Here is a 12130-nt window from a genome sequence, read left to right as displayed (position 1 = left end):
TGAATTAAAGCAGGGTTATGCAATCAATCTAATGCCCCCAAAATTAAAAAGTGGAAGAATTTAATGCTGCAGCTTCATTTGTAATACAAAAATTGAGGCTACCATTCAATGGCCACAGGTGAGGATTTCAAAAGGTATTAGTGCTTAGATTGCAGTGGATATGGAAGGGTTATATAGAGGGCAGATGGTCTCCTCCCTGCAGAACAGATGGCCACCAAATCATCCAAATCCCAAGAGTGCTCTGCCTCGATGTCTTGTCAGGCAATATAGCTAAAGCAGAGCTATTTAACAGAGCCTCTGGAGTCTTTGCTTTTTTTATGGATACTTCATCTCCTGTAACAGTGTTGTCTATTGAATCATGAAATTGGACATCACTGTTAACACACAACAGAATCCTACAAGCTAATGGTAAAATGACCCACTGGTAAAATATGACTCAGTTTAGTGATTTCCAATGAGGAAAAAACTCTCTAAACTGTCTGGCCTATGGTAGTGAGCCATTTGCACTCCCAGCTGCAGTTAATGCTTTTCCTTAAGTGAAGTTTGGTGGTAGCAAAAAGAGATGGTTTCCATGGATAATGTAAGGATATCCTCAATTTTCAGACTGGAAGTTCTTTTAAAGTAACACAGAAGAAAAAAAAATACAGTGGGTATCAACTCCTGTGAAATTTCTGAGTTACAGTCATGAGAAAAAATGGAATTGCACAAAATGTCACCCAGCTGCTGTATTTTTCTACCTGATAGGATATGGGAGGAGAGCAAGTACCCTCCAACATCCATCATGAGGTCAAATATACGAAGGAAATGTGTGCAGAGACTAATAAAACCAATACTTTGGTACAAAACACAGACTGGGAGGATGGATGAACTGGAGCACGATTCTCAGACTTCCTTGCAGTAATTTCTTCTGCCAGTATGTGGGACTGTTCTCAGTGAGCAGTGGGATGCACTGGAAATTGGGATGCATTAGGAATTTTAACTCCCACTGCTGCTGTCCTGGGGGCTTTGGATCCAACCCATTTGAACTGCATTTGCCCTAGGACATAATTTAGTTCTAAGTGTCTCATTATTTGCTTTAAACTTGCCAATAGTTTATTTTGTGAACATTACACTGTTGTGCTAGTTATTGCACCTAAATATATATTGCAAGGAGCATTCTGACCCAGAGATCTTGCAGTCAGTATTCACCTGGGGCTGTGTGCAATTTCTGTGCACTGTTTTGGGTACAGGGCGCACTGCAAAGCGACATCTACCACAATCAGTGATGTGGCCCTTTCTCGGTCTCTAGAGAATCCAGAAGCAACATCATAAAGCTTACATCAAAGTCCTACACTAGAAAGGAAGAGGAAAGCAGATGCTGTGTTATCTTTACCCTGCAGCTCACATTTAGTGGCTTTGCTAGGGCTGGATTCCGCCACAACATGCCTGCCTGGAAGCCCCACGGTGAAGTTCAAACCTTGTCTGCAAACTGTAAGTGCAACTGAACTGAATTAAAAGGTTGTTATAAGCATATGCAGTATTAAATGTTAAACACACCATGATTATACAAGTCTCAAAGTGTGATATGATCCACATTCTTCTCTGCTTCATTTAGTGTCAGATTAATGAGAATTTGGGGTGCCAGGTGAGGATCTTCTGAACACCAGTCAGCCCAGTTCATGAAAGAGCTCTTTATTCTCTGGCAAAATAATCAGATGGAGTTTGGGTCCAGTGTAGGAAGCAGAGCATGTGCTTGGGGAGATGCTGGGCAACCTTGAATCAATTTTTATTTTTTAAACTCGGGGTGGGACCTGTCTTTTAATGTTCAGTGCAGGGGAGAAGTGCAACTAGCAGTAGATTACAACACATGATGTGCCTGTATTTTGTTACAGTCTCACTCAGCCTAGAAAAAATGTTTTTTACTGAAAACTAAGCAAACATTTTCAGGACTGAGTGAAAACTCTGCTTTAATACAGTGGCTGGGGAGCAAGAAGAGGTAGGACAGAGCAACTCGAACCCAAGAAAGATTCATTAGGACTAGAAAGAAAATGCACTTTGTGAATAACGATATAATGTTGCACTGAGAGGTAACTGTAACATGTCTCTGAAGACTTTGTAAGACAATGGTTCATTCCAACCATGATGGTGGCTATCTTCTGAACAATAAATGTATGTCCCCAAAATACCTGCAGTTGTGACTTACTCTCTTAAGTACAAGATGTTAACAGTGATGCGGGACTCTTTGGTTCATTTTTACATTATTTTTGCAGCATAAAATTGCCTTAAAGATCATGATAGCAGCCCTGGGACCATCTTCTGTAGTGGAGGGATTCTCAACTAACACAGGCTTTCCCTAACTGCTCCTGTGTCAGTCCTCTCCTTACTTGCAACTAGAGTCCAGAAAAACTGGAAGCATATTTCACAAATCTGTAATATATTGAATGTATGCTTCTGTTCACTCTCACCTCATTGGTATACACCCTAGGCATATTATTTACACTCTTTTATACTTACAGTTCTCAAAAATCTCCTTAAAGAACCCAGTCGCCACAAGCCAGACTGTACAGTGCTCACTCCTGCTGCAGCCATCGGAGTATTGTGGGAACATCTAGAGACTTCCAGGGCAAGAGGGATGGGCTGAAGGGAGGGCTGTTGCGCTAGCGCTACGCAAACACAATTTCTGTCTTTACAAGTTTATCAGGTAAATAAGGAAGGTGGCTGAATGCTGGAGAACAGCTGCACAGAGAGGCGAAGGAAGTTGCTCAAGGTTGGAAAACAGATCATCAGAAGAACGAGATATATATCGCTGTATTTCACAACAAAGTGTTATTGCTTTCTGTTGCACCAGAACCGGCATGGCAGCTTACTCCTGTGTGAGTCTTGCTATAAGATTTAATAAAAAAAATTTAATAAAATACCATTTCTTCATCAGTGGACCCATTCAAAACCTCCTGGTCGTATTTCATTACTGCTGCATTCTCTATGCAAAACTGAGGTCAATTTTTATGAAAGCATTTACAGAAGTGCTGGGAGTTTAAAATTGGATCTTCATGCATTTATAAGCACCTTCTTTCTTTATCAAATCACTAGTAATAATGGCCTTAAAATAGTATCAGACATTTCTCTGTGAGGCCAACAAAGCAAGTCTGACATTTCCAAAGCTACAGCTATTTCAAAGAAATGACAAATTAAATAAAATGAAGTTTGAAATGTTTCCTAAAGCTGTAGACCAGTAAATTCCTAAATATGATGGGTCAGGCTCAATGCTGTGCTTCAAATTTTTTACATGATTGCAGAAATACAGAACTGCTGTATGTGCTTTTTGTTTTTTCATTTTGCCACACTCGCCGTGAAAACTTTTTACTTGTCATGAGATGTGTTTTTCCAAAGTTCAGGACTGCTATTCTTTTATAAGGTAAAGATTTGAGCCATGCCTGTGGCTTTATGGGAAAGTAGCTTCACCTTTAAAAATAGAAAAGAGAATACTTCACAATGGAAGTGACCTAGCCTACTTACTCTGTTGGATAATTAAATACAAGGGTAATCTGAACTGGTTGACCAAAGTATCTCCAGACTTACCACACCATTTCACTTTCCAGTTGCGATTAGCATCAACACCATGACACCGAAACCTTGTGTTCTTTGACCTTGTTTTCCTCCAAAATCGATCCTAACATAAGTTACAAAATAGTTAAATAGTAATATTACTATATTTTGGCAAAAATCTATTTGTACATATAACAAACCAACACTGGCAAACAGATTCAGTATTATATTTTAACTGGACTAATTTACTTCCATTTTGCCTGCCACTAAGTGATGGACCAGCTTATACAGAAAATCATCTTTGAATGGTGTAGCCACCATTTGATCTTTCCTGTCTGAACAATATTTTGATTAATACTACTGATACTACTTACATTTGTCCAGCTAAAATGATATCCATCGACATTAAATACAGGCATGATATAGAAATACAGCTGAGTTAGCATCTTTCTCATCGCAGGATCGGTCTGGTATGTCTGAAGAGCCTAAAGCAGAAAAACCAAAGTAAGTAGTTTCCATAATAAAAATAATTTCCCTATTAAGTATTGTGACAGGCTAAGACAGTCACATGGCCTTTGGCACCACTGACATCCTGAGAGCTATACTTGAAAGGCCAACATCCTCCTGCAAATGTGATTAAAGGCAGCACGTGAAAGTGCGAAAAGAATGTTCAAAAGAGCCTATTCTCTCTGCTTCTAGGTTGCTTTCAAAAGCCAAGAAAATACAACCCATATTACAGAACAGCAAATGCATTCAAAGCGTTTCTTGACACAGGAACTGAAAGTCAGTGGAATTGTTTCTTAGCTGAGGAAACACATTTAGCTCCTGCAAGATAATCAAGTGCTGTTGTTTCCACCAGGTGAAGATTTGGTGAGGTCAGAGCATGTCTGAAAGTGTTTAAGGCTCACATTACATAAGCTTTTGTTGTAGTCAAAGTAATTTACTATGTGCACAGTCACCAATACAGACAGCATATTCTTTTATAATTTAAAAAACCCTCTACTTTTGGAGAACCTCAAGTATAAAGTTTAGTAGAGGAAGTCTAAGTAGGGAAAGTATTGTTCTTCCATTCTACATCTTAGAAAAGTGCAGCAAACCAGAGGCTCCTCTGCAGTTCTGTTTGCTGGTGCCACAGATGCTCCTTTACCAGTTTTGGGAAGCTTGGACTCCACATGCTGTATCAAAACCTGCCCCTTGCCATAGCTGGGCATCCTTCAAGTTTTAAGCCTTGATTCTGTAAGGTGTGAAATCAAGTGTGTCACCTGGCAGGTGGAACACGTTTCACACTGACGCTGGGTTCAGAGGGATGCCCGAGCCTGGCTCCTCTCCTCCTGGTGCTGCAACTACAGCCTTCTGCTCTGCAGTATTCCTGGCCTTCCAAATTCAAGAAGGAATATGTGTTTTGGGGACAAAGGGATATGTTTGTTCTGAAATAAACTAAGCTAAAAGCTTTTCAGTTGACAAATGCCAGGGAACAGTGTGAAGTATGGGAATCCAATACTTCTGGGCTCCTAATCTTGCAGCTGTTTGGATTATTGAAGCTTCCACAGGAGCTGATGGATAATTTTTGAGGAATACCTGCATGAAAACCCCATACAAATGGACATACCTGGGGCTTAAATTTCCTCATGGAGGAGTTAGAACTTTTTTTTTTTTAGATTTCTGGATGCTTTTCCTAGGCTGTTCATTGTCCAGCTCTCTGCTGTGTAGTGCTTTCACCTCACCCAGCCTCAGCTTCCCACCCAGCAGTGCTCTGCGCCTGCAGGTCCTTCAGCCTCACCTGTGCATCCAAAGCAGTGTGCCACCCCTGTGCAAAGCCACCGAGGCACCCAGTGCCACTCCACACTGACCTCCTCTTCTCTTTCAGCCTGACAAGATCAGAGGAGAGGGAGCAAGAGAGGGTGAAGGAGGCACCGCACAGAACATGAGACCTGGGCAGCAGCTGGGACAGATGCTGAAAGTAGAGCTACTACGGGGTAGAAGAGGATGACAGCGAGATTTTGAGGGGAAGCTTTGTGGAGCTGTGGGCTGCCTTGGAAAAAGTCCCCAGCCAATGCAGAGGTCACAGGTTCCCTGGCCTATGTGCCAGAAACTCCCCAAGGATTCTTCGCTATAATGGTACGGCATTTAAATTCAATGTACTTGTATTAGGAAGCCGTATCAAGGCTACAAATACTTCTGGATAAAAATATGGGCATTCAGGGAACCCCAGCTATAGTAAAAAGTAATTTTGCCAAAACAACGCAATGGTTACTCAAAAACAATGACCATGAAAAGAAGGGCTCTGTTTCATTGATGTTCCATATGCAGAAAACACCAAACAAAGAAACTAGGGCTACTCTGTGCATTAAGCTAGCCCTGCACTTAAATCTTCACAGGACTGAGAGCCTATCTGGTAAGTAGGAATGTTAAATCTGTAAGGCTGTTCTTACGGTGGAAACAGAACCAAGTCGTGCTCCAAAATGTGAGTTGAGGAAAATGAACATTTTTCTCATGCTTATTTGAGGGAGAAGTAATTTGACTGGGGAGGAAAAAAGGCACCACGTACCACGTCCTTGACTTTTTAATGCTTTTCTCCTTTTAGACAGTATTAACAACTAAGCTCAAGTTGTGTCTCTGTGGTGGGTTTTTACTTATCAGTGATAATGAGATTGCCATATTTGCTTGTATCTGTATTTATGTATGCCACTCTTTTGCTGTCAGTTACATCTGTAATTATTCATTTTGTTACAGTGTAGTGCTATATCTGTATACTGTATCAGAAATTGCAATGCTATAAGATTAAACTCTCTAAAACATTTTAAAAATAATCTCCTTAAAATAACTACAGATCATTAATCAAATTAAGCTAATACATTCCTTAGAAATTGCATGGATGAGCACTACAAATTTTTCAAAACCTTTCCAAATTTGCAAAAAGTGACAAAATGAAAAATACTTTAATTAATAATTTTTAATGTTCAGTACGTTTTAAATCCAGTGAAGAACATGTTTTTCTTCTTAGGTAAAAGCACCACCATTTAAAAAACGAAACAAAACATGGACTGCAAAATGTCAAGTACTCTTTCATTTTTTAAAGCTACTCTGTTATTTTAATGACTGCTGTCTTTGACAAAATGCCATGAGAGACTTTGGAAAGCATTATAGTCCCCAGTAATACTCTTCAAAATTTTAAGTCTTAAAGTTGATTTAGAGCCAAATATGTCAACCATTCAATTCTGTTTTTTAAAGCATATATGGTTTATCTTAATAATTTGGTTACCCTTTTAGAGTACCATTTAATTTAAAAAGTAATGGACTTGACGTGGCTTTCTGCTTCATGGAAAGCAAAAGTGTAGATGGTGTACTGTGTTGTAAGCGATATCATATTAATTTTTTTTCTGCTGAAAGTATTTTGTCTTTCATGCTGTTTTTATCTGGCAATTTTATTTGATAATATGTAATCAGGCAACACAGACAGTATAATCTTACCTCCCTGAGCAAGGAGGTCTTTGGCAATGTGCCCTGCAGTTACTAAGGTGTGTCCTTGCTGGAGCATCACCCATGACTTGCCTTTTGTGACGTGACTCTGAAATCCTCTGAATAATGATCACGTGAACCACATTCCCCCCTCAGCAGGGCTGAAACATTTTTTCTTTACTATGACACAACACAAGCAAGATGAATATAAACCATTAGTGAATTAACTGCATTGTAGTGTGCCCAGAGGCCTCAGAATACAAAGCAAGGCGACTTTATACGGCTTGATTCTGCTTCCCCATCATGCAATCAATAGCAGCTTTGCTGCTGAGTGTGCAGAGCACCAGATTGCCCCAATAAATGCTGAATAGTGTTATTAGTGAATGAACAGATGATGCAGGAACCCTGCCAACACTGTGCAAGCAATCTGCCTGGGGGATGGGGAAAGGACCAATGATTAATAGGAGAGGGCTCGATCATCTGGATCAGCAGAGGGGTGGTTGTTGACAGCTACACCAGCATAGGATGGCTGAGGATCTGGTCCATGGTAAATTTAATTTGGGGGCTGAAGTGAACAAAAGAGCTATATTGTAAACTGCCAAGGCGATAGAAGGCAAGAGTTTAAAATGGATTTCGGATGCAGCTGAGCTTTTTTATAAAGTAAGGAGATTGACTGAGAAGGACAAAGCAAGGAGACAGGGCTGAGAGAAACTCTGAAATTGCAGTAAAGCTTAATAACAATTTGCTGTCCCACAATTAATTATTATTACATTTCAGGTAACAATCAGCTTTTGCTGTTTCCATTTTTGAATTAAACAATCACACTGAATTAAACAGTTACTATTTTAGCACGGGGAATTGACTCCATTGCTGCTCTACCAGAAATCACATAAAACTGCTTCCAACAAAACATGATTAACTCTTCCATGCAATTGTTAAGATATCAGTTAAAACATCCTTTCTGATGGTAACAGAGAATGTTTTACTGTTGTCTGTATATCTTACATTTTAGCAGGGGAATACTGTGATCTGCCGTTCAGGCCTTCATCACCACTATATCCTTTTGGCAATTTAGTAGTTAGCTCTGGCTCTGTACTTGGAAGCAATGCATCTTTTAATCTCCATTTTCCCTTTTACTGTACTAACAGTCCTGCTTTTGCAGTCAAATCACAAGTAGAGTGCTAAACCCATTATTAAAGGTAAGATACAACTGAGTATCTAAAATGTCTTAAAACAAAGAGTCAAACTTTTAAGGCTGAAGCCTTTTTTTCCCACCAGGTAAAATCCTCCTACAGGAGGAACTCAAAACAAACCACTGAGAAAGATGACTGTGTACTACAACTACTCTGCAAGACTCAGAAGAGAGCCCGTAAAAAGTCTGAAAAGAAGGACCTGCAAGATCCCCAAAGGTTTGCTTATGCTCCTACTTAAGGATGCAAATGGAGAAGATGCTAAAGCAGAGGGACAATGGCATGACTGACAGGTTAGAGAAGCAAACAGCAGTTCCAGGAAGCTTACACATGGCTGGGACCACCCAAGCAAATGTAGGATCTTGTGGGAAAGAAGCTGGATAGAGTTACACAGATCTTAGGGGAAACAAGAAACGTAACTTTTTGGTTCCACTTAGAGGAACAGTACATTAAAAAAACAAAACTAATAGGTCCCAAATAAGTCAAGGCTGCCTAGCAGGGAAAAGAAAGGCCTGAATTATTCTGAAGCACTGTGAATACTCTGAAAGAGGCAACGTAAATTTCTCTACCAGTAATTGTATGAAACGAAGGCCCACCAAGTTGGTGGAGACCCTCCCTGAGATACCTACCACAGAAAAATGTAATTCTTGAATTTTACGTCCTAGTTATGTTGGGCCAGGGTAGTACCTATTGAGGGCAACCCAACAGAACTTGCTTGAATAAATTGTTTCGTTAAATTTTTGAGACACAGTTCAATAATGAAGATGCAAATAATTCCTCGTAGTTCAATTTCTGGAACAAGTAAATTGTTCAAAACACACAGAACCTTTTTTTACAGTCCTTTCTCATGGTCAGTAGTGTTTCTGCACATCAGTAGTTTTACTGAGGCCCTAATTATTCAGCATCATTATGCAGAAGTGAATTGCTAAAATATAAAGCAGAATTTCTTCCCTAGGGCAAGTAATAAGTTGGAACAACAATGTGAATTCTCTTCATGCGTTGAAGAACAACATACTCAACACCTTAAAAACATTTGCAGGGTAACATTTGAATGTGTTAGTGATTAATACTTTTAAGAGTTTGCACTTGCAAGTGTCTTTGAAGAATTCTTACTACAGGCACAACACAGCTGCAGGGTTACCTTTATTTTATGAAGATGTCTTTGCATCGTGAAAAATGAATAACTGCAAGTAAAATGAAAGTAATTTTTAACTTCTTAAGATCATGGGTAGGCAGGAGGATGCAGCTGAGTAGCTGAAAGTGCACACAAGAAATAATACAGTACCTAGTTGCTTTTGGAAGAGGAGAACAGGAAACCATTTTAACTGGTTGTTTTTTTTTTTTTTTCCCCATTATGAAGATGTCACAGCAAAATAAAGGACCTTCTCTAAACTGTCTTACTGTGGAACAGAACCTGGGAAAATCCACCGTGGACCAAAGGAGAAAGAAATACTGCACAGTACAAAAATGGTTTGCCACAGCTGCTTTTAAAACAATGCATCACATGCCTCATTGTGGTGATACCACAGTACTGCACTCCATCCTTTTGGCATTGGCTTAGATTTTAGCAATTAAAAAAGAAAAAAAAAGGCATCACAATTGAGAGCCTATTCTGGGAGACTTGTTGATAGTGTTCACTGCTACGTTATTTTCCTTCCCTCAGAAGTGGTGCACATTAGTAACCTTGGTTTTCAGTAGCAGGGACGTGCTGGAGAGACGCAGATGCTCAGAGCGAAGCGGGATGTAAGATGGCTGTGAAAATAACCAAACTCACTCAGAACTGGACCAGCCCTGGAGCAGAGGGGAGACGTTGAGTAGAAGCAGAAACTACATACAAACGTGTGTGTTTACTGCGCAGAAACTTCAACTGGCAGGAATGGCATTTGAGGCTGAAAAAAATTAAGAGGATAAAACAGATTCTGCATCTGTACCAGTGCCTCTTGCTGTTGAAAGGCTGATGAATGAAGTACTGAGTGAAGAGGCCATCTCTGATGGAGAAAAAACAAATAATGTTTCAAGCAGAAGCTCCTGACAGAGAAGAATGAATTAACTAAAGATAGGTAAGGCAGAATGTTTCAAATACAGAGGCTGCAGGATCAAACAGATGGATTTTTCCTCCAGATAATGGATATATAGAGAGCACTCAGAGAAGTCCATTTTTTTCCTGAGGTTAGGCAACTAAAAAGATGGCTGGGGAGACTAGAGTCTGGCAAACAATAAAATTTAAGCTCCAATGATTGTATTGCATTTACTGAAAGAGCTGCAGAGTGTTTTGGGAGAGATCTGTCACCAGGTGACTGGTCCCTCAAGGTGGAGAAAGCCCAGTCTTCATGGTGCTATCCTCACTGGCAGCTGTGAAGGAGGCTGCAGGGGGCCAAGATACAGCCATTAGAAGCTTCTGGCCTTCCTAAAACAATGGTGAACTAAAAATTGATGAACAGGAGGAAAACCCAGATAGGAAGATTCCACAGAGCAAGAAGACATGATGGTTTAAAAAGCAACAAAAAAATTCAAGTCAAACCAACATCAGCTGAAGAGCTTTGGCTGAAAGGAATGGGTCTTGGAAAAAAGGAATGTATCCAGCTAAAGGGTGAAAGGAAAAAGCTACAGGTACCGTATTTGTTTTGGCCTTGCATGCCTCTGATTCACTTTGGAATATTTCAAATTATTTCAAAAGCTCTTCAGGTTTCTGAGAGCCAGCACTCAAAGATATGTTGAGAACAGTGGCATATCTGTCCCCAGGAACAGGAGTGGCACAAATGTACGGCGCACAGGGTGAGGCAGTCAGGACCATCCTTTCTTTCCTCTATGTTTCAAAACTTCTTATTGGACAACTCCAAAAAACGGAAAGCCTATTGTGAGGGGTGAACTATCTACATTGTCTCAAAGAGTAACTAAATGCAGGTGTAATGAGCACCCTTTAAATTAATATTAGTCTGAAATCCTGGATAGTGGGAACGTGGCATTTCAGCTGTACCTGTTCAAAAGTCTGTTGACAAGTGACAGGTCAAGTGCATAACCTTTAACAAACATTAGTGTGTTGTTTCTCATAACTATCTTGCACACCCCCAAAATCAGACTATTTCTGAAGGGGGTGAAAAACTGGTATCTGAATTCTATAATCAGCCAGTAATTTTGAGGCTCTGGTAGTTATGGATAGCTAGGGGAAATAAATTTCCTGACCCCTAAAGGTTTGCCAGTTTTGATGGAGCTCAGCAAGACCCAGAAATGATCCAGAATGCGAAGCTGTTTTCCTGACAGTGTGGATGGACTTCAGCACTGGAATGAGTGACTGAGTGCTGCTCTGAGTGTTGATGTAGCACATTGCAGATGTTTTGTCCATCAGGACACAGACTATGGAATTTTGCAGAATAACTGCTACACTGGCTTTCAGCAGACCTTAAAGTAGGAATACTTATAGCTTTATGGCCTTCTCACCACCTGGCCTGCATAGCGCAGAAGAAGAGCTAACCCTTTTCAAAACTGATGCTGTCTGGGTCTCCTGCATGGACCTGCATCCGATCACACTTTAGTTCTTATTCAGTTCTGTGTATTTGTATGTGCTGTTATTTAAGGTATCCTGTCTTTACAGACAAGCACTTCACAAGCATTCCTGAGGAAGAATCTGAGGTCTTGAACCCTGCAAAATTCCTGGTGAAGACTGGTCTCTGGGGCCTGATCCACAAGCCTAATGGCTGGCTAACTGGCAGTATGCATCCCATGTGCAACCCACAAGGTGGCTCATAAATCAGTCTCAAGCTTAGAATAGTGGGGGCAGCTGTTGCCATTTTGCATCTTGGACAGTCTGTGTGTCTCTCTTAGCTCATTATTATGGAGTGAAAAGATGGGCTTCAGGCCTGGTTTTGGCAGCAATCAATACCAATGTCAGCATTCAAAAAAAAATCTGGCCTCAGCCTTTAGCTTCTTTGTCTGGGGTTACCTATCTGCTCCCTGGG

General features: G+C 40.4%; 1 protein-coding gene across 2 annotated transcripts in view; it reads right to left on the bottom strand.

Moving 5' to 3' along the window:
- CPA6 (carboxypeptidase A6) overlaps nucleotides 1-12130 on the bottom strand; it is a 76537-nt gene that overhangs the window by 9373 nt on the left and 55034 nt on the right. For both annotated transcript variants that reach the window (XM_065831502.2, XM_071804037.1), the window contains 2 exons: nucleotides 3900-4010; nucleotides 3559-3649 (listed from right to left, as the gene is read on the bottom strand). In XM_065831502.2, coding sequence (XP_065687574.1) covers nucleotides 3559-3649; nucleotides 3900-4010 — 202 coding nt within the window. The remainder of the gene's footprint in view (nucleotides 1-3558; nucleotides 3650-3899; nucleotides 4011-12130) is intronic.

This window comes from Patagioenas fasciata, chromosome 2 (assembly GCF_037038585.1).
Source record: "Patagioenas fasciata isolate bPatFas1 chromosome 2, bPatFas1.hap1, whole genome shotgun sequence".
In the NCBI taxonomy this organism is placed as follows: Eukaryota; Metazoa; Chordata; class Aves; order Columbiformes; family Columbidae; genus Patagioenas; species Patagioenas fasciata.
The sequence above is the reverse complement of the archived record's forward strand: the minus strand, read 5'-3'. Positions and strand labels throughout refer to the sequence as shown.